The sequence below is a fragment of the Poecilia latipinna genome, unplaced genomic scaffold (assembly GCF_001443285.1).
Source record: "Poecilia latipinna isolate Pla-1442-1.1 unplaced genomic scaffold, P_latipinna-1.0 Scaffold161, whole genome shotgun sequence".
NCBI classification, from domain to species: domain Eukaryota; kingdom Metazoa; phylum Chordata; class Actinopteri; order Cyprinodontiformes; family Poeciliidae; genus Poecilia; species Poecilia latipinna.
Window position 1 is genome coordinate 465922 of NW_015112777.1, and position 22692 is coordinate 488613.

At 40.3% G+C, this 22692-nt stretch overlaps 3 protein-coding genes across 3 annotated transcripts in view; 2 read left to right on the forward strand and 1 right to left on the reverse strand.

Moving 5' to 3' along the window:
• Window positions 1-11484, reverse strand: part of ppp1r14c (protein phosphatase 1, regulatory (inhibitor) subunit 14C) — a 21992-nt gene extending 10508 nt beyond the window's left edge. Inside the window, exon 1 of the mRNA XM_015029765.1 lies at window positions 11152-11484. Coding sequence (XP_014885251.1) covers window positions 11152-11388 — 237 coding nt within the window. The 5' untranslated portion in view covers window positions 11389-11484. The remainder of the gene's footprint in view (window positions 1-11151) is intronic.
• A 137-nt stretch (window positions 11485-11621) lies between these two features.
• On the forward strand, window positions 11622-15034 carry iyd (iodotyrosine deiodinase). Its single transcript, XM_015029763.1, has 6 exons — window positions 11622-11866; window positions 13145-13481; window positions 13659-13856; window positions 13986-14145; window positions 14243-14399; window positions 14558-15034. Exons 2-6 carry the CDS (start codon window positions 13289-13291, stop codon window positions 14738-14740), a joined length of 891 nt encoding a protein of 296 aa, XP_014885249.1. The 5' UTR covers window positions 11622-11866; window positions 13145-13288; the 3' UTR covers window positions 14741-15034.
• A 1121-nt stretch (window positions 15035-16155) lies between these two features.
• On the forward strand, window positions 16156-21860 carry LOC106945789 (translocation protein SEC63 homolog). The gene is made up of 9 exons (XM_015029712.1): window positions 16156-16488; window positions 17132-17232; window positions 19752-19865; window positions 20019-20131; window positions 20238-20299; window positions 21036-21094; window positions 21200-21250; window positions 21348-21456; window positions 21604-21860. The coding sequence occupies exons 1-9, from the start codon at window positions 16365-16367 to the stop codon at window positions 21858-21860; spliced, it is 990 nt and encodes a 329-aa protein (XP_014885198.1). The 5' UTR covers window positions 16156-16364.
• The last annotated feature ends 832 nt before the right edge of the window (window positions 21861-22692 follow it).

Here is a 22692-nt window from a genome sequence, read left to right on the forward strand (position 1 = left end):
ATATATATATTTATATATTTATTATTTTTTTTTTTTTTTTTAAGCTATAAGGCCATATTTCCATCTTTGTTTCACAAAGATTAAAATGAACCCCCTTCCTGAAGCCCATCAGGTTCAATCTAATGTACAGAGGGACGGGAATGTTGCTCACAGTAACTTACTAACCATCGTTTCATAACAATGGCCGTGAGATCATTTCTCATCTCTACTGCTAACACAGCAACAGGGATGTTATCCAGGGCTTAGTGTATGTGTGTGTGTGTCGATCATATAGCCAGGAGCACAGCATGGTATTAAGACAAAGAGCATTAAAGCACGGATGATATTAGCTCCCAGAATTGTAGTCAGTCGGCTTCGTTCTGTGTGGGCAGGGTAATAAGAACACACTGGAATCAGTGCAAAACATAACCATTCAAGTAACAATGCAAAAAAAACAAAAAAACATGCATTCTTAAAGTCTGACGCTAAAATATCGCAAATGCAAGATTTTGTGTTTGCGAGAACTATGGATGAGAAAGAAGCAAGCCTGTGGAGCAAACCTCCATAAAACTTGGGTTTAATGCTTTAATGCTTAATAGTAATGCTTCAAGTATCAGTTGAAACCAGATTTTTGCATACACTCCATTATCTTTTTTTTGTCACTGTCTGACGTAAAATTCCCTGCTTTGCCCTAGTTTTTGTCTAAAAATATTTGTTTGCTAAAAGCCAGATTAATAAGTGTTTATTTTTTTATTTATTTAATATGTTTCTTTGCATTTTTATATGTTTTAACCTTTATACTCTGAAGTTTGCTTATGCTTTCTTAGTACTTGGTATATTTAACTTTTAAAACATGTTTGATATCCTTTTACAAGCTTCTCACAGTAGTTTGCTGGAATGTTGGCCCATTCCTCCAGGTGAGCTGCTGTAACTGAGTCGGGTTTTGGACCCCACCTTCCTCACATACAACTTTTCAGCTCTGAGACAAAAGGGGGCTTGAGAAACAATCAGGAAAAATTTTGAGTCTTCTCATAGGTTTTAATTGAACTAAGCTCTGCACTTCTACTGGGTCAATTTCTTGCCAGAATGTGAACCTTTACCCTGGTCTGAAATGATCTACAGCTCTAACAGGTTTCCTTCCAGGATTGCCCTCCTGCTATCTGTCAACTCGGACCATTATCTAAATCCGACAGATGATCTAAAGTAAGTTGATGACTCCACAAAGTTTCTCCCTTGGAGTTTGAGGACAGGAAGCAAAGGTCAGTCCCCTCGGTCTATCAGTCTGTTGGGGTCATCACTCACTCACTGACCTCTGTGAGACTCTGATTGTTTCACTCGTCAGCAGGCAGTCCATCACCCTACATCCCTGTGATTGGTGATGACAACACACATGGCTGGAGTGTGAAGCATGACCGTGGGCAATTGCCAGGCTACATAAAAAAAAAAAAATAAATAAAAATTTCTTGATATTCAAAGAAGCTCTTGCAGGAAGACACTGCACATATTTAGTCCTTCACAGTGGAGTGTGAGTAATTATAATAGTATGAACCCACACAACTACTCCCAAGTAGATCATTTTTAGTGCCTGCAGCAAGTAAAGTTAATAGTGACTACAGACAACACAAGCAAATCAGCTATTCAAACATTTTAAAATGAAGAAGCACTTGATAAAAGTGCACTTCAATCCTTATTTGCTACACATAGATGTAGCAGTTGGTTATTTTTTTTGCATTTCCATTTGCAAATGAGAGAAATAATGATGAAAGACATGGTGTGTTTAGAGGACATGTGCACAAGGAGCAGTGTTTTTTTTGTAGTCAAGGCAACTTTGTGAAGACTGTGAGCAAGAACCAGCAAAGAACTGAAAGCCCAATAGAGAAACACAAAGCTGGACTGTCAGCCCGTGAGCCTGGCAATGTGTGCAGACAGCTGAGGGCGCATCTGTGTCGGGCTTGTTTTCACCGTCGACTCAGCAGCCAGCAGCCTTTTCAGTCTGGTTCATCCGCGGTGAGGTGAATCTAAGCTAATGCGCGTGGCCCAACCCTGTGAGTCACCACAAACTCCATTTAGACTTTATTCAATCAGTATCTATGAACAAAGGTGTGAGCAATTGCTTTACTTGAACGAGTGATTCACCGACATTCCTATTCATAACCCTCTTACGTGAACCGGACCGGCTGGTTTCATATAATTGCAGTTCCAAAGTAGATGATTATCCGCAAGCTAATGCAGTCGTGTTGATGGTTTCAGTCCATAAATATCCCCAGGTCAAATGGACTGTTTTTATTTCATCAGCTTATTAAAAAAAAAAATGTTTGGACCCAGGTGTTTACAGATACGCCTATCTTCAGGGACGTAGTTGTTGTTGTATGCGCAAATGTTGTTTGTCACTGTGGATTCAAGATTCTGTTTTCCCTCTTTCTGCAGGTGTAGAAGCAGAGTGTCATCTTGTCTTCTCTTTCTGCTTCTTTACATTTTCACTTTTAACCCCACCTCACTTCCTTTCTTCTACTGAAAGTGGTTGCTCTGTCACATGCACTCCCAGAAAAAAACAAAAAAAACATAGAGGTTTGTGGCTCTGATTTTACAAATATGAACAAAGTTCAAGAGGCATGAATACTTTTTCACCTCACTGAAGGTAAAAGGCAAGGAAAAAGGGAAGAGAACGTAGATCTCCGTCCAAAAGAAGCAAACATACGGAATCTAATATTAAATCCTAAAATTGTGATCGGTACAAAGCAAAACAAAGTGAAAGGATTAACTGGAATAAGAAAGACATACAACTCAGATGCAGTGAGATGAAGCGAGCACCGATAAGTGGGTCATTGTGATGATGATGATGATGATGATGATGATGATGAGGCGAAGGAAGAGGAGGATTGTGCAACGCTGTAAAATCTCCCAGCTCAGCTTTCTTCCTCTACATTCTGCCACAGTGTGTCACATCAAAGTGCCGGGGAGCTCAAGGTGGGCTGAAATCATCCCCTGAAATTAAGTTATTAAAGGTGGAGGAAGTGAAAACACAGAGAATGGACAGTGTGTGATGGGAACATTACTCTGAAGATTCAAGATGAGGGAAACAGACAAACACTACAAGCAGTTCGGAAGACGAGGGAGACTTTGCCAGGTTACTGTTCAGGCCCTCGTGGATTACGTGGCTCTTGGCCCTCCCTCCCTCAACTTTCAAGCACCCCCGTTGTCGTTTGGTGCAGCCGTTTGCTGAAACCGTAGAGCACAAACGATGTGACTTTACTGGGTGATGCTAGCAGCTGCAGCCACAGCTCTTTCTCACGCTGATTCAGCGACTCCAGAGGACACACTACATCAAATAGGAGAACTGCTAGAAAAATCCTAAAGTTAACGTTGAAAATATAATTAATTAGCACGACAGTCACCCTCTAAACTTCTGTATGCATAAAATTCAAAGCATTTACCCCCAACTGTGAACTATTAGTGCAGTAATACCACTGTTTTCAAGCGGATCTCTAATATTAGCTTTTACGTCAAGCATTTCTGTTTTGTGCGCTGTTGCCACTGACGTTTATACACACCATTTCATAAAGTTCCTACTGTCTGACATCAAGTTAGACTGGTTAGTCAGTCAGTCACCGGTTGAGATAAAGCTGCCAACAATTAAACCTTTTCCCTCTCCTACTTTTTACTTTTTATTAGAATAGAAATTACTCCCATGTCAGTTCTTTTGTTTCAAACTTCCAGTCAGTTGAGGCAGGTTCTTCCTGTTTATGGGGAGCTTTTACTACCCACTGTCGCTTCGTGCTTGCTGGAAAACAAGAGGATTGTTTGAATGCAAGTGATTGTTTACTGTCATTCCATGTTGAATGACAGCAATTTCAATAATGAACTGAACTTTGATAACTAGGTTCAGTTGAAATGTACGTGTTTTTGAATTGAAATGGCTTTTTTTTTTTTTTTTTTGCAATGCCGTGCCTTGACACCGCATGCTTTGAATTGGCGCTATATGAATAAACTAAATTAAAATTGAACTAAACATTTCCTGTTTTAGGCCAGCAAGAATCATCAAAAATATTTTGATTGGAGAAGTTCCAGAATGAGATTTTTTTTAGAGAGCTTTTAATTACTTTCTTCATAGCTTCATGCATGTATTTTATAGTGTATGTAAATGTCCGGTTTCACCTCTTTTTTTGTTTCTTTAGCTGTTGAAAGCTGTATTTATTCCCATTAGTGATTCTCTAATCCACCATAGTATCGTATCATTATTTTCTTCACTGTATTAGCTGGATAAAGGTACAGGCCTGGTAGTCTACAGCAAGTGGGCTGTTCTTCCATTACTCAGTGTGCAGCAGATATAAAACCAGGCTAGACATGTTGAAATTGTGCATATTCCAACCAGACTCTACTGTCAAGCTGATCACATTACAGTCATAACTCGAGTAAACACAGCATGCACTCCACTATGCTTTTATTAAACTTTTTTCTGTATGAGCTCAGAGGCAGTTTAATGGATGTTTTACAATCTACAGTTAATTATTCTTAGTGTCTTCTATGTTGTAACTAATCCCCCTCTTAGAGCTCTTCATAAACAGCTTCCATTAGCAGCCTCACCAACAGCTCACATCTACACACAGTGGCATGCTGTTGCTAGACAGAATCACCCCCTTGGTTAAAATCCTTGGATATACTTAAGAGTTAAATATTTCTATTTCATTCTCAATCAGGAATATATCAGACCTGGACATGTAAGGCAGATAGATATAATGTTACTGTACTCGAATGCCAGACAGTTCTTCCCCGAGGCAAATCAATCGACAGCTGAAGCCAATGCAGACCTTTGCCCTCAACACAAAGCGAACGCTCGGCATGAAAACAAAGATAGCATTGAGGTCAAAAGCAGCCAGCCATCCAGCAAATAGACGAGGGTCAGAGTACTGAAGAATGTATTCAAATGAAAGGTTCCTCCATTTTATGAAAACTGTAATGTAGGTGAGAATAAGCCAAACTAGCTGGAAATAAGATCCAGATTTGTTTGAAAAATGAAAGCACTTCCTTACTGAACCCATGCAATTTAGCTTTTTGCATGAGTCATTTTGCACATGCAAAGGTGGATAAACAACAAATGCATGTGTACACTCTTGAATAGGAGCTCATCCGTCTGGCTTTTGAGAGTCAAAACTACCGCCGGCCTCTTTCTCTTTGCTGCAAATGCAGATGCTGTTTTGCATCTCCTCCTCCAAGCTCAGAGCGCACAGAGTGCGAGTCAATGTTTTTATACAGCCTGTTTATACCCCTCCTGACAGAGAAACCAGTAATTAACCAGATCTAGTAGGGATGAGGATAAAACGACTGAGAAATGAACTGATTTTAAAAGCGAGTTATCGATGAACAAGTCAAGTTTATAGTGCATTTCACCAACAAAGCAGTTCAAAGTGCTATACATCATAAAAACACAAAAGTCAACAATTAAAAACAGGCAATTTGTCAGGATTTCATTCATTGATATTAATTTAATCCAGGCATATCTTGGCTGAAACAGCCGACACAATAATATCTTTTCCTCAGCAGCATACAGAATTGCATTTCAATGTGCTACAGGTCACCGTTTGATTGGTTGATATCTATTTGATTGAAACCCACATGGAGAGGGAGGGAGCATCCTGGAGGGAGGATCACAAAGTAGAAGTGCAGAAGTGTGAAGTCAGTTGAGGTGGACGAGTGCAGACAGTGAGAGGAGGACAGAAAAATTTTGCACGAGCAAAACCGAGCGGCCAATAAACACACCATAACCTTTGTGCTCAGTGTTGATTTTTGAAATTGACACTCGGTGCTGCCAGTGTGTCTCAGCAGCTGGTGGATTTCTGCTGGCTGAGAGGCCTCCTTGTCAACACCTCTGATTTGTTTAGCAGCAGATGCGCGTGTGTAGGTGTGTGCGTGTGTGTGTGTGTAAGTGAAATGTGTGGACGTGTGCTCAGACACAGACACTCGGCGGGCGTCTATTTTTGTCCATCATATCTAAATTTCCAAGCATGGATATCGCAAACAGAAGACTGACCTTTCTTCATTTCTCAGTCCGTGGGTCAGTCAGTGCAGCAGTAATCATTTAATTAATAGCTCCAATTCTGATAACCAGAGATGTACGTGGAGTTTACAGTGACTTGCAGAAGCCCTTACCCATGGAACCTTTTCCATATTATGTCCACTTACTTCAAATGATTTTTACTCAAGTGATAAACCAACACAAAGTAGCACATAATTGTGAAGAGGAAGGGAAATGACTCTTGGTTGCATTTTCTTCCATCAAGACACATCTGCAGTGCAGACTAAGGTCTTCACCTGAATTATGGTTCACTGTAGGCCGTCCAGAGTTATCAGGGGCCTGTGGGCTGCTTTTCTGGTTGAAAAGAACGTGGCAGCCACTTTCAATTTTGGATGAATTAATTGTACATCATGCGAAATGTTCAAAGCTTGAGATGTTGTTTTATAATTACATATTTTCTTCTTCGGGGTTGCAACGTCACAAAGTGAGAAAAATCTCGAGGAGTATGAATGTTTTGCAAGGCACTGAGCTTGTTTGTTTGTTGTGTGTGCTCATAGCATGATGCATTAAGTAACTCTGTATGTAAAGTAATACTCCTGTCAATGAGTGCCGATGTGTGTTTTCCCAGGCATGCTATTGAACCGATCTAATGAGTTGGGCTTGAATTCTACTCCTCTGGTTCTATGTGAGGCTCACATGGTTGCTCTTGTTCCTCGGCAAAAAAAAGCACATGACAAGCACAGGAGGGGAAAAAATCTTCCCGTCTGACTCAGGAGATAGGAAGCAGTGAGAGACAGACAGATGAAACGGCATCACTTCAAGGGCAGAAAGGGCGAGATTTTCTTCAAGGGCAGATTTCTGCCCTTGAAGTGATGCTTGAAGGTTAGAAATCAGGAACAAAATACACATTTCTTTGTTCAGTACACATATTCATAAACATAAAAATCACCTGAAGGCATTTTGTTTACACAAAATGCAGTTTCAAAATTAATCTGCATACCTCATATAATCCATGGACAACAGGGATGGCAGTCAGAAGCAATGGTATCAACCACAAGAAGATGCTTCAACTCAGGAGGTTGCTTTTGCTCCATTTGGTCTGACCATGTACACTGACCTGTCAGATCACTGTCATGCTCATCAGTTTATGAAAAGTCTCCACTGCGCATCTGTTAAAGAGCAGCCCAGCATCTTCAGCCTAAAAAAAAAAGCCACATGGCCTCATACAAACCCACAGACAGTAAAAGCCTGAGGGCAGAAGTGTTGTATACCAACAGACCCTGAGCTGGAAGAGTCACTGAAAAGTAGGGCATTTCTTCCACTCATTTGGATCTCGAAGGCATACACATGACACAACATGCAGGAGTCTATAATGGATTTACTGCTGTCCAGTAAGGGTTTATGTCTCGCATTATCTTCATTGATTGCTCTTAGACAGACAGATCCATCAGTCCGCTGACACATTCTACCTTTTAATCACCTAAACAGGACCTCAGCATTAGCAGGCACTCAATTAGAGTCCATCTCATCTATTAAAGAAGAGGAGGAGTGTGGTGGTGGGTCGGTAGTCACAAAATGACAAGGACTTTTGTCTTCTTTTGTTGAATTAGTATACACAGTTATGACGCATAGGGGCTGATAGAAAATGCATATGTGAGAAAAAGACTTATTTGTTCAGAGAAAAAACTGCAATGCAAAGGCAAAGCAGATTTAATGTCCATCTTCTAGGTAACATAGGGGCCCTCAAGGTTTTGTCTTGCTTTTATGTTATTCTGCAAACAGCTTTGAGCAGTGACCTTTAGCGTGCACTGGACTGGTCCGCAGCCGAGTGACAAGCAGACAGAACCGGGGCTTTGCTCTCGAAAAGAAAGAGCAAAACTCTCGCTTTATAGGCCCTTCTCTGATCGAACCCTCACCTTTCACATATGTGGTCATGTGTGGAAAACAATGAGTTAAAATGAGCTGTAGACCAAGGGGTGGCCAAGTCCAGTCCCTGAAATCTACCGATATCCTGCAACTGTAAGACGCCTTCCTTCTCCTACACACCTGAATCAAATGACTCATCAACAGCTTTTAGCACCGGAGAACCCAGCTCAAAGGGCCGGAATCATTTGATTGATGTGCGTGGAAGCAGGAGTGCATCTAAAAGCTGCAGATAAAAGATCTTTGAGGGCTGGATTGCTTTGTGATCCTGTGCTACATGAATATTGATTAAACAAGCAAGATGATGTCAATATTTTCAAAGGTCTTAAAAGGCGTGACACGTTCTGAACCGCCAATTGCATTACTGATGGAATCCGTTTAGCTTATTTGATCACATTTCTGCCTCAACAAACAACCTGACTTCACTAACAAACTCTAGCCCCTATATCGTAGTCCCCAATGTACTATCAGGTTTTCTTATGAAACTGATACAGTGGATGACCTTTCAGCAAGAACAGCATAGTCACCTCTACATGTATCTAACACACACATGCTTAAAGAATGCTACCGAAGCCAATTTGGGTTTCAAAATAGGGGTATTTACAACAGTGTTTGGAATGTGACGTCCCACTTACAGTCATGTAAATAAAGGTCACTAGTATGTAGTAACAACCACCTTCTCAAACACTAGAGGAGGTGATTGACAGCCTTAACAATGCACTGAAAGTACAACATGTCAACATCGTCAGAGACTTGCTTTCACCACCGGCTTTTATTGAAATCCTTCCAAATCCCGGTTCAGCTCAGGCTCAGGCTAATAACACTCTGGTTATCGGAGACCGGTTGGAGAGCCGGAGGGGGATCATCATGGGATATTATCTTATTGGCTAAGTGAATAGATATGAAGAGATGTCCTGATGGTGTGTGGATGTGGACACTATATAGAAAGAGGTCAAATGGACAGGATTATCATGCAAGAGAGAGAAAAAAAAAAGGAAATATTTTGGCTCCTAATTAATCTAAAATTCAATTTGCATTAACTACATCCTTTGCTGATGGAAGTCCGACATGCAGCCAAGAACTCAGTCAGCTTTGAACTGTTCAGCCATTTGCAGTTGGAAACAAGGCTACAGCTTATTTTAGCTCGAAAAAGAACCACACCAGAGAAATAAGCAGGGCTATAAAGAGAGGGAGGAGCTCACAAACAAGATGACAGACATGAAACACTTATGGTATTTTCAGCATGAGGGAGGCAGAAGTTCGGAGCTTCACACACATGCAGAGTTTATTAACCTCACGTGTGGAAAAATATTTGCATTGCAATGCTCTCTCTCTCTTATTGCAGAAGGGAAGGTATCAAAACCTGTTCTGGCAGTTAGTGGCGTACTGTGATTTTTGCCTGAAACTTATTTTCAGTACACAATGGACAAATCACTTGGTATTTTGGCACGCTTTCTTTTGATAAAGCCACAATCTCTAAAGGATTGAATAGGGAGTGTTTCTGATAGACCAGAATAAAACTCAGCACAATGGCCAAGTGAAAGAAAAAAATATATTTGATTTTCTTTTCAAATAAAAATGTAAAAAGTGTTACGTGCGTTACTATTCAGTCCTTTGGGGCATGTCTCTACCTGTAAACCATTCTTTGATTCAACTCATTCCAGTAGCTTTGGATTATGTTGAGTCATTGTTCAACTGGAAGGTGAAGTGGAGTCTCATCTGTTTTCCAGCCTTTAACGGCTTCTCGTCCAGGATTTGCCATGTTTTCGGCAACATCCGTCTTCCAATAAAAAAAATGACCAGCTTCACGTGCCTGCAGAAGAAAAGCCTCCCCACAGACTTCAGTGTTAGTTCTTCTCTACATTATTATGGCTATTAATCCCTTAAATGGCTCCTGTGCTCCTAGGCGTTTGTGATGCTTTTTACTGGTTCATGTTTTTTTTTGTTTTTTTTTTAACCTGAGAAGCTTTTGAAGACAACCTTCACTGAGTAAACAGGTTATTTCTAAAGGCAAGGGCTTTGCACTGGTTCGCATTTCACAGACGCAACATTTTCTTTTCAATTCACAATTAAGCTCTAATTCATGTTCCTCCATCACATAAACTCCCAATAACTCAAGGTGTGTGTACCCTGCTCCACCCTGTTCTTTTTATAATCTCTCAGTGGTGTAATCTCTTTGTGGATTAAACCATTGATAGATGGAGTGATCCACGCATATATAAATATATGCCTGACTCAAAGTGACAGACGTATTGTGTGTGAACATGTGCGTTTGTGCAGACCCTTGGCATTAGGGAGGGGGTTGCGAGCCAGAAGAGGCGATTGGCTGGCGAGGAGAGTCACAGCATCAGCACATCCTTTAACCCAGTGCCCTTCTTTCCATCTTCTCAACACCCCCACATGGCAGCATAGTGTATGTGGCAAACAGGAGAGTTTATTGGGAGGGGGATTTGCTGCTCTCCGTACCCCGATTCTCTCTCTCTCTCTCTCTCTCTCTCTCTCTTTTTTTTTCTTTCTCCACATGCGCACACAAGGCCTCCCCTCCCCCTTTTTTAAAGTGTTAAAGAATGCGACGTGCAGACGTGCGAGCGCACAGTAATTGGGGTGGCCAATATAAGGCGCAGGGACAGATGCACCGCAGAAAAGTGCATATAGGTTAAAAGGGCTAAAACCGTCGCCACATAAACGTCAAACTTTAAAGGATATTGATGAAAGGGCTGTTATTAGGGTCATTTACGAGAAATGATACGGTCTATGTAAATGGATGCACACAATATTCCTTTTTCACAGCTGCAAGCTTCCTTAGAGATGAGGTTGGGGGGGAAAGGGGGTTACCGGTGCGTAAACGGAAAACCATGCGGTTTCTCTGCTGCTGCTGCTGCTTTTCCTCCCCGGCCCTGAGAAATCAGCCATGCATCCTTTGCTCAATGACAGAGTCAGATATAACAAATAAAACTCTCGGAGCTACAAAAGGCACATATGTCCGAAAACCTCAGTGTCTATGACGCGAAGAAAAACGAGAAAGTCAAGCTCCTTGACGTGAAAAGTTGATGTGTCATATTGTTGTGATTTTGAGTTTCCGAGTGAAAAACAGATGAGGCGCAGCTCTGATTGAGTGACACAAAAATGACACAAAAACATGCATAAAGTAGCCTGCATTATTCATCCCGGCTGTCTGTCTCCGTGTGCATTTGAAGGGACCCCCAATGACAGAGGGTGACCCGTCCTTTACTCACCTCACAGTCATACAACTTGCTGAGCTCGACGATGATCCATTCCTCCAGCACGAGTCTCTTCCGCAACTCCTTCCTGTCGTACTTGACCGTCACTTTTCCCTGCTTCTTCTGCACCGGGTCCTCACCGTTGATGGGGCCGGAGCTCACGCAGCCCACACCGGGGGGCGCACCTTGGAAGAAGACGCGGCCTCCTGCGGTGGGCAGAGGGGCACTGGTTTCGGTGCTGGCGGCCGACATAGCGGGATGAGAGGGCTTGTTGCTTGGATATATGTGTTAATGAAGTGGATAGGAAGGGGAGGGGGAGAAGAGAAAGACTGCGGAGCTGCACGGCAGACAGGAGAATGTGCAGCAGCTTTTAAACAGTTGCTATTTAAAGCGCAGCGCCGTAGAAAGCAGAGAGGGCGGAGCGAGCGCTGCAAGAAATGCTGGATGGTAGACGCTGGGTTTGAGGTGAAATGAAAAATAATGACTCCAAATAAAAAAGAAATAGTGGAATATGGAGGCGACAATGGGGCAGAAACGCAAAGGAGTTTTTGATAAACCACAGGGACGTCGTATTGGCAGGTGACCGTGTTTAAAAACGAACATATTCAAAAAAAAAAAAAAAAAGTCCGGTTAACAGACATAAATCATTTTTTGCAGTGAATCTTTCGATTTCCCTCAATGGTTTTTATTAGCGCACCAGCGTTATTGACAGCTGCGCCATCAAGAGGGGGTAAGGAGAACAATTTGCTTCCCATTTCAGACAATCCCATTATTTGCAGGCGCATATGTCAACGAACACCGACAAGTTTATATTCCAACAATTTAGTTCAAAATCTGAAACTCAGATCTGTTACACAGAGTGATCTATGTTACAAGTTTTTAACTTGCAGCTCACGAAAACTCGAAAGCATAATAAAATTCAAGACATTCTATTTTAAATTTTGTCGCTCCAGAGATTATTAGTGCCAAAATGAATTGTTCAAGTGTTCTTGTTTGTAGCTACAAACAAAATCTCAGTATTCTTATTAACATTCTTCTCATTTAGAGAAAAAGAAAAACTTGGCGAAAGAATTTTTGCGCCATCTATTGTCTGAATTAATCCATAACTCTATGAGAGATCAGGTTTTATTACTGTTTGAATTGTTCGTCTCTGAGAGAGCTTTCAATAAGTTTTCCTTAATTAAATCAAATCTCATGGCTCAAAATAGATACTCTCCTCATTTTTGGAACTGAAGTCAAATAAATGTAGTTAACATTCAGGAATGGCATACATTTGGTCAACAAGTAAAGGGTGATGGACCCCTGGAATTTTCACAGATAGACTTTCAAGAAAGATGGAGATAAATTAAAAATCTTAAAATACATAATGTAGGTACAACACAGCATTTATCTATCATCAACCATATTTCTAAATCTTTTGTTTTCATTTTGTTCTAAAGACCACAAACCTTTTCTCAAAACCAGACTTTGGTGGGTTCCATAAACTACACTTATTCAAAGTGTGTTGTTCAAAAAACTAGAATTTTTTCCCATTACAGTTTAGTTTGTTTATTTATATACTATCAATGCACAATAAATATCTTGAGGCCCTTTTACAAAAAAAAAAGCCAAATTAATTAGATTCAATTCAATTCAATCACACTAACAGATTCAAAGGCAGTTGCATTTGAATTTGAACACACCTCTTTCTTAGAAGTTTCTGAGATTTCCAAATCTGTTTGTTTCAAAACCAGTCAATAAAACATAACAGAATTTATTGCTTATATACCCAAACACTTTTATTTCATTTTCTTCAAGAAAATGAATATTTTATTGAAGGGTTTTGTTAAGTGTTTCAATTTGCATGTACTATTCAGCTTATAGCACAGGGAGAACAAAGTGGAACATTAACCTCTGAACAGGACTTTGAAACTTAAACTTGCAGACTTTTATGTTGTTTTTTTCTTTTTCTTTTTTCTTTTTTTGCATGACCTGGTGAACCTTGGAAATGTTTTTTCTACTTCAACAGAGTGCCAAGCTCTTGTGCCTTTTCCAATGTTCTGACTCAGCATAAAGGCCCACTTCAGATAACAGACCAGTGTTTTATAACACAAGGTTTGCACTCAGCACAGGTACAGTGGTTCCACTCCCACTGGCAGCTGCTCAGTCAGTCATGGCTCTCCTGTCTGTACTCACACCCGTCCTCGCTCTGGTTCTGTGCATGGTGGCCGGCTTTTTGTTTCTGAAATCTCGGGCACCAGAGACCAGTCCGGGAGTAGCAGGGCAAACCAAGGGGCCCACAAAAAAGGAGTTCCGACCCTGGGCCGATCAGGACTTGCAGGATGACACCGAAATAACAAGAGGAGGTAAATTCCAGTATCCTTTTTACTAGTTAACAAAAAAATAGGATTTTCATGTTTTGCGCTTGCACCGGATGCAAAAAGGTTTTACATAAAATAAAGTAAAAAGTTGTTTATTTAGATTGCCGGAATAACAAAGGAATGTCATAGGCATCACTTTTCATTTCTTTGACATAATTTCAGATGACGATGAATGGGTGGAGAACAACGAAGAGGAAGACCTCGCACATGTTCCCTATTCACCACAGCGCTACCCGGAGGAGACCATGTTGCAGAGGGCCAAGGATTTTTACTCCTTGATGAGCCAGAGGAGATCTGTCAGATTCATCAGCCCCGAGCCAGTCCCACGAGAAGTCATCGATAAGGTCATCCTCACTGCAGGCACGGAACCTATCAGTTTGGCTTTTTTGCTGCATTTGAGGATCAACAAGGGCCTTCATAAACTGGGATGTTTAAATCTCACTGGTTTGTTTTTAAATGTGCTCATCAGCTTGTTCTATCTCTGTTTAGGGACAGCGCCAAGTGGTGCTCACACGGAGCCCTGGACGTTTGTTGTGGTGTCAGACCTGGACACAAAGCACAAGATCAGACTTATTGTGGAAGAAGAAGAGGAGGTGAACTACCGCCAGAGGATGGGAGATAAGTGGGTCCATGATTTGGCCAGACTAAGGTGAACATATTTACTTACTCCGCATCTTTTTAGCGTTACAATTATGATTAAAAGGACAAGATATGCCACATAAATCACACTTGTTTCTGCAATACAGGACAAACTGGATTAAGGAATATTTGGATGTTGCGCCATACCTGATTCTCATTTTTAAACAGACATATGGGATTCTACCAAATGGCAAGAAAAAGACTCACTACTACAATGAAATCAGTGTCTCTATATCTTGTGGAATCCTCCTGGCTTCTTTGCAGGTTAGAAATACAAAATATTCTATGAAATACAAATGACACTAAATGAAATGAAAACCTGTATTTAATTTTTTTTCCAAATGCACAATTATGTCCTCTGAACATTTTTCCAAAAACACAGTATAATCTCAGACAAAGAATCTGATTTTTCTGTCTGTCAGAACGTGGGCCTAGTAACCGTCACATCGACGCCCCTAAACTGTGGCCCTCAGCTCAGGCTCCTCCTCAAACGGCCGGCCAACGAGAAGCTGCTGATGCTGCTTCCTGTGGGTTATCCTGCAGCTGACGCCACTGTGCCAGATTTGAAACGGAAGAATCTGGAGGAGATCATGGTGGCCATCTGAACAAGTCAGAGAATATAAAATGTGTAAAAGTGTTTAAATGTCTTTTGAAAAACAAAATACTTTTAAAATTCCAAAGCCACTTATGGCGGCAAAGAAAAAAAAATAAAATTGGTTTAAGTTGGTATTTTTTGTATCCGTAGCAGTTTAAATGGCACAAAAAAAAAGATATTAATGTTGATATATATTCTCCACTCATGAGTACTCTCAGTCATCTATGTAGGAAACTATATGGTATTGCTCTCCTATTTTTTCTTTTTGTTTGTTTGTTTAATAAACCAGTAAGTAAGAAGTGTGTAATACTTAATTCTGATTTGTTGCTGAGATCCAACTTGTTGTGATATGACTGACATCATTTAGATGTGACCACTATCAGACTTTATGTACAGTCTACAGCCCTGAAGTGAAACGCCTGCACAGAAGATGATACGATGTCACATGCAACACATTGCTTGCAGAAGGTGTACTCTTCTTTTGCACTTTGTTTTACATTTTTTGCTCTTGTCACATTTCAGTGTGGCAAAGTTGGATGAAATGCAACATGATGGTTCAGACTTAGGTTGCACTGAAAAACATTTGATCTGAATTACATATGAAAAAACTGGACTTAGATTTGTGCATATTATGTGTGTTCATACTATCCAAAAAATATTGCCAAAAATGCCAGATTTGTTCTACTTTTCCCTGTTATATAAATGTAGCAATACAAATACACACACTCAAGGAACATTTAATGAGGCTGATCAAACTTACATGCATGTTTTTGGATTGGGAGATGAGTATCCAAGAAACAACATATAAATGCACTTAAAGAACATCAAAACTAAGTCCAAAAAGGCAAAAGCTGGACCAGAAAACGAGCCATTAAAACCCTGTCTGTTAACAATTAAATAGAGTTGAATGTGAATAACAAAACACTGAATGAAATATTGCCTTTCTGTGCCTTTGGTCACAGTGTGAATGTGAAGCAACAATTCACCAATACTAGCTCTAAAGGATATTTTTAGATTTGAAAAGTGAAGCAAACCTTTATCTGTAGTGTAAATCTAAGACATGATCACAATCCATAAACAGTAACTTTATTATCCGACATAATTTAGCCATCTAACTGTGTTGTTGCCTATTTAAAATCTATTTCAAGCTGTGCATAAAATGTTATTTTACTGTTTTTATATAAACTAGATAGAAGTCACACACACACACACACACATATATATATATATATATATATATATATATATATATATATATATATATATATATATATATATATATATATATATATATATATAATATTTTTTTACACATATCTGACTAAAATATAGGACAGAAAAAAAGCATGTGCATTTTTATTTACACATATTTAACTAAATATAGGACAGCGCCCAACATTTAAACAGGGACCTGTGGGGGGAACCAATGCGCTGTCGTTGTGTGTGTCCTGCCCTTACTGAAGAGAAGAAGAGAAGCCACATTGCGCAGGCGTACACCACGTACACCGAGGCATCGAGCTCTCTCGGCTTGATGCTAGCAGGCTAGTCTACCTAAAGTCTGTTACATTTTGGGGCTCTGAGGGGGATAAACACGCAACGGTGGGGAACAAGGGCGACCCCAGCGCCGCTTCGAAATGGCCGGACAACAGTTCCAGTACGATGACAGCGGCAATACGTTTTTCTATTTTCTTACGTCCTTCGTCGGACTTATTGTGATCCCGGCCACATATTACCTGTGGCCCCGGGATCAGAACGCTGGTAAGGCCCGGTTGTTGGCTCTCTGTTGTCTTATATCGCTCATTAACCCAGTAACCCTGCCTGGACGAATACTAGATGCTATGGAAACATATCAACTTGTAAAAAAAAAAATGCATTAATTGATATTTTCTTATTTTTACAGCCAGGAAATATACCATTATACAAAACAGGAAGCTAACAAATGTCAGAAATATGATGCACATGTCTTTTTATCCTGTCTGTTTTGGCATACAAACACCAGACTTTATAGCCCGTGTTTGGATGTAATCATGAAGCCAATTCCTTATTTAATGTAAAGCTGCAATTTAGTAGTAGTGTTGATTTCTCAGAATCTCAACTTTATCTTTTTGAAAGTCTTATTCTAGAGTATTCTTATCCTATTCCTGCTGTCTGTTTGTGAACCACAGAGATGTTCTTACGTAACCAAATCTGACAAAGTTCACCAGTTTGTTGCTGAGTTGCAGTCCTTGTATATTGATGCCTAGAATGATCCATTCTGTTAAATTAAATCTCACCTGAAAGGAACCTATACCTCTGTGTTTCACATTTCACCTCTTTTTGTTATCTGATGTAGGTCAGGCAGTGTTATCATTCAGATAGTGCTGATGTGTCCATAATCGCTGCCTCTCCATCTTCCTTTCAGAACAACTGCGTCTGAAGAGCCTGAGGAGGGTACATGGCCGGTGCCTGTGGTATCGGCTCAGGCTGATGAAGTCTCAGCAGAGCATCGTCCCGACACTAAAGTGAGTGCAGACAGCTTGGTTTGACCGTTTTTTTAAGATGAGCTAAAAGCCTGACGCACTGCAGGACGCCACTTCTGATTGGTTTATGGAAGCGTTTTGTAGCACTATGGCCACATTTTGGGGCATTTGGCTCTTCAGATCATTTTACTTGCTGAGAACGTCAGTCAGATGCAACAGTAACTATGTGGGGAAGAAAGTTCTCATACGTGAAAACCCAAGCAACACTAACAGGAGGGGAATCTCTGTCTTACAATTGGATCAAACGTATTCAGTTCTGGAGCAGAGGTCGAGACTTTAACACCTTACGTTTGAAATGCTTATTATTTTGAATCTCCACCTTTAGAAACCTCGTCACCCAAGCGCCTTAATAAAACTTTTCAAAAATTTTAAAAGTGTCCTTTTTCTCTTGTCTGTATAACATCAGATGTTTTTCAGTCAGTCAGTTTAAATTTTTTTCTATTTACTTCTAAGCGATGATGTGTTGATATAAAGTCCCCAGTGTAAAATACCCTTTGTTGGACCTTGGTGTTGTCTTTTTTGTCTCTCTCTAAAGACCTGCATATGGTCGGATGAAGTGTGTGTTTTTGTACTACTGTGCAGTTCAGCCACCGAAAAATGAAAAGCCAAGTTCTGAAAATGCCTTTTTGCTCTTTTAAGAAACCATTCCCTCTTATCACGGCCAACCACCCGCTGGAGAGGTTTTTTTTTTTTTCGTGCTAAGTGCATTTTCTTCACAGCTGGTGACGTTTTGCTAAGTACCCATTCTATGACTTTTACACTCCACACTTATACAAATATCCTCCCTAATAACGAGTGTGTGTGAATGTTGTTCTTTGGTGCTGTTCGCTCAGCGTGTCAATATTTTTGTGATGCGTGTTAAAAGGTCAGGCGTTACACGGCGTAGGCTGCTCGCCGAGGGGGAATTATATGAATGACCTTTTATTTTGTTTAAATCTCTCGGTGATGTTCGCCGTCTGTCTAAACATGTTTTGTTTCCCTGACATGTCCACTGATACTCTTCTCCCCGTGTCTTCTCAGAGCTGTTTATGTTTATTCTCTCTGAGCTTTTACAGCAGCTTCTCAACAGTTTGTCTTCTGCCGCCCACATTAAACTTTTCCTCTGTCATTACACTCGCATCCTGTTTACCCTCTAAAATCTAATATTTGTTTTTTTTTTAGGATTTTTGTGGGATACTGATTCGGCCTGCATGTTTCCAAGTGGCTTCTCGTTACAGTATCACTAGATACAAAATTAATTGAACTGTTGTAGCCGACCGTTGTGATCAGAGTGTTAAAGTTGAACTCTGCATGCCAGTAATGTATGTGGCCTTTTGGATCAAGTCACATTCTCACAGATGGCAGCTACCAATGTGGTCACAGAGAGAGTTGGAGACATCAGAAGATACGAGAACAACACGACTAATGTCATCATCATTGCTACGTTTAGCAGCAATGTTGCTGTTGTGCAGCGTTCATGAGTGCCGATGAAGATTCACGGCGTGCTGGTCTGTTTCTTCGAGTTGAACAGTCGCCTCACTTCTCTGCTTGTCACTGCTTCACAATCTTTATAGGAAAACGTTCTGCGTATTTGTGCCGTCACCCATCTGAGCTGGTGTAAACTAGTGATCCGTTGTTATGGTAACAGATTCTGGGCATATACTTTCTTACTTTTGCCATTGTCATGGTAACAAGTTCAACATCTATCTGTAAATGACAAAACAATAAGGATGCCAGAACTTTTGTGACCTTCTGCTTAGTAGAGATGAATCGATTGTAATTGGTTTTCTATTTCTATCTCCTGATGACAGGTTTCCTCTCCGATGGGGAAAATTGCTGCTAGGGATGTTAAGGAGTGACTTTTGAGTCGAAAAACAAATTTTTGTAGGAGATTTGTTGAATTCAGAAGCGTTGCCTTTACACATACATGTGCTCATTTTCTTTGTCACTTTTCAATTTATTATCTGCTATAATGCGTCTTTATACGTTTAGAGCAGCTCCTCAGTTTGGTCTCAAGACTGTTTGTTAGCGTTGATCCAGAACGGATCAGTTTACTCCATTAATATTTGGACCAGTGAGTGAAAAGGAAAGAGACTGTGAGATCCTTATTTTCCTATTTTCTCAGAAGACAAGAGCACATCTCTTGTGACCAGATTACATTTGTATCATCTGGAGAGACGAAAGACCCGTTGGGGATTTGCGGAGATCTGTAGGATTCTTTCGTTCACCAGTGGAGATTCAGTTATTTATTCCAATGACAGGGTGAACAATTGAGGGACAAATAAAATGCTGTACAGCTTGACTAAAACTGTAAGATTTAAAAATTCTCACCTAATCCTCTGTCACAATTGTTACTACCCTTTTTCAGCATTTCACCAACTCTAGTTTCCATCCGTCTATCCCGACAGCATGAAATTGGTCAAATAACAAAAAAAAAGGGAACCATGCTTATTCTTTCTAGGAATAAACAAGGCTTTGATGAGTGATTTGTGTTTGATCTTTTTTTTTTTTTTTTTTTTTTAGAAAGTTGCCTTGCTTTTTGGGTGGGCTGTGTTCCTCCTGCTAGCCTACAAGGTGTCCAAGCTGGACAGGGATTACCAGGAGTACAACCCTTATGAAGTCCTCAGCTTGGAGCCGGTAAATTCCATCCCAACAATTAGTTTGTCTTTTTCACAATCACTTTAGCGATTAGAGAGTTATTGCAGCATCCAGAAAATCAAAGCTAGGTCTGTCTTGAGAAGTGAACATCTCGACGTGAACTCATTGGTGTGATTGTGTTCTCGGCTCCAGGGTGCGACGGTGCAAGCAATTAAGAAGCAGTATCATCTACTGTCGCTCAAGTACCACCCTGACAAAGGTGGCGATGAAATCATGTTTATGAGAATTGCCAAAGCCTATGCTGCGTAAGTAGATTTAAAAAAAAATAATAATTTAATCACTTGGTGATTTAGTCAAATCAACATTGTCAGTGTTTTGTATATGTTGAACATATTCTGCTTGTTTCTGCAGTTTAACCAATGAACAGTCGCGACAGAACTGGGAACTGTACGGCAACCCAGATGGTCCATCAGGTAAGTTAAAGCCACCTGTGTCGACCCCAACCTTTGCGTTGTTCTGCCGATACCCACTACGTTAGAAAACTCCTGGTTGCTGCGTTTCTTCCAGAAGTTGTTTTATTTATTTATAACAAATGCGTTTTATTTTATGCCATACCACAAAATGTCCAGCGAAGATGGCGAGCTTTTTAAAACTGAAAACGTATGGATTCACTGCCTCCTCCAGCGTGACAAAAATAAAGGGCAGCTCTTGGCATTAGGTCATTTACTACAAAAACTTTTAATAATAATTGCATAATGTTACATATGAGGTTGAACTGTAAATAAAGGAACACTGGCCATTGTTTGGTCATTAGTGAAATCCTCAAATAATAGACTGTAACATTTCCATGCTAATTAAGAAGTACTTATTTATTAACTATATGCTTTATGGTTTCAGTGCACTATTGTTTCACTTGGATAGTAACATCATTTTCACAATTTGATTAAATTAAAATAGAATAAAGTTAAATGGGAATGGCTGCCTGCCCAAAATTTGCACATTACAAAAACTAGCCTGACATTTATCCAGTTAAATATTGAGTTTTGCTTTTCCATTAGCAATAATTCCATGGAAAATGTACTAGACAGACTACAGCTTTAACTTCATAGAGTGTTTTTGAAAATAAACCTGGCAGGAGGTGTAAAAACCCCCAAAACAAAAAAAAAACAATTTTTTCTGCTTTGGTCCATTTTTTCTCTCCTCTCCCAGCCACCAGCTTTGGTATTGCCTTGCCTGCCTGGATTGTGGACCAGAAGAACTCCATGCTGGTATAAATTTAGAGCTAGAAATGACACTTTTTTTTTTTTTTTATTCGATTCAACCGAATGTCGCACAATAACCTACACTAACAGAGACTCTTTTTTTGTCTCCAGGTGTTGTTGGTCTACGGTCTTGCCTTCATGGTCATCCTTCCTGTAGTTGTGGTAAGCTTTAAGCACAATTTCTTTTTAAGTCAGGTTTTGTACCAACTATGATGTTCTTCTAAATCACTTTGCTTCATTTTTTGCCTGCTTGCTTTAGGGCACATGGTGGTACCGCTCGATCCGATACAGTGGAGACCAGATCCTCATCAGCACCACACAACTTTTCATGCATTTTATATACAAAACGCCAAACATGAACATGAAACGTGAGTTTAATCTTGACTGAAAGTATTTTCACATACATTGGTCCTTTTTTTTTTGTTAAACATTTTTGAGGCTCTAGTATGCTGTTAGATTTTTTTTTAACATTTAACTTTAGCTGTGTCACATAATAGCATGTTTGTGTCATCCAGGGTTAACCATGGTCCTGACTGCAGCCTGTGAATTTGACCCTCGCAGCAATAAAGACGCAACCATAAGACCCACAGACAACGTCGAAGTGCCGCAGGTAGAAACGCATCTTTTCTGGAGATTCAAACACAGTCAGGAAAAGTTTTTGGTTTCTGGGCAGAACTTTAATGTTGTTTTTTTTGTTTTAGCTGTGTGCAGAAGAAATAAACTTTTACTTGCTTTGGCACCTCCTCGTGCATGTTACAGTACATGGAGCTAGGCCTGTCGCGATAAGCGATAAATCAATTAATCACACGATAAATTAAACCTATCGACCTCATTTTAATTATCGGCTTTATCGTCTCTTCCTGCCTTTTCTTCTTTCTCTTGATGACACTGAATGATAAAAGGCTCAACTCCGGTGCTCTCCACTGACCCTCCCTTCCTCATTTCCTTAGTGCAATGTCCAGCGCACACGACACAAGTTGTCAGCCGACCATCGGCCCATTTTCAAAACCTGAGAGACCACAAATTAGCCGACAGAAATCCTAGGTATAACGGTTCGATCGGGTTCGATCGTGCTGTGTGGTCTTCAGCCACACAGCCATTATTTTGGACTTGTAGCCCAAAATAATGGCTACAAGTCCAGTTAATTAATTTTAAAATCGGGCATTAATCAATGCTTTACTAGAATCTACCTGTGATGCACGTGGCTAGAGTCAGCGTAAAGTCCTGACTGAATGAAAATCATTATAACCCATTCATGTCACGTTAACGAAGAACAGCTGAAAACTTACCGGGTTTATAGCAATTTGGCTCCAACTCCTCCCCTTGTCATTTCTATATTCTTTGCACGAAATGTTAAATAAATATTAATGTTGTTTCCACATATCATTTCTGTTGTCCGCCGGACTCCGGGTTGCGCCGTGACAGCTGTTTGGGATCCCCCTCCGTAATTTCCCCTCAGAAAGCAGGAGGAGAATCCCCGCTCTCTGATTGGCTACCTGTCACATTCAGCGTTAAGCTCCCAGTCGGGGAAAACCCTCGATTTAGATCGGAGCCACGACGATCTAAATCACTTCAGGATGATCGGTTATGAAATCACCAGCGAC

What these genes read in the sequence shown, in the direction of transcription:
- iyd (XM_015029763.1), top strand. Translation starts at nt 13,289, where the DNA reads ATGGCTCTCCTGTCTGTACTCACACCCGTCCTCGCTCTGGTTCTGTGC. An exon ending in TAAGGTCATCCTCACTGCAG is followed by an intron (nt 13,857 to 13,985) that starts GCACGGAACCTA and finishes ATCTCTGTTTAG; the next exon opens with GGACAGCGCCAAGTGGTGCT. An exon ending in TCCTCCTGGCTTCTTTGCAG is followed by an intron (nt 14,400 to 14,557) that starts GTTAGAAATACA and finishes TCTGTCTGTCAG; the next exon opens with AACGTGGGCCTAGTAACCGT.
- LOC106945789 (XM_015029712.1), top strand. Translation starts at nt 16,365, where the DNA reads ATGGCCGGACAACAGTTCCAGTACGATGACAGCGGCAATACGTTTTTC. An exon ending in GCATCGTCCCGACACTAAAG is followed by an intron (nt 17,233 to 19,751) that starts TGAGTGCAGACA and finishes TTTTTTTTTTAG; the next exon opens with AAAGTTGCCTTGCTTTTTGG. An exon ending in GCCAAACATGAACATGAAAC is followed by an intron (nt 21,457 to 21,603) that starts GTGAGTTTAATC and finishes TGTGTCATCCAG; the next exon opens with GGTTAACCATGGTCCTGACT.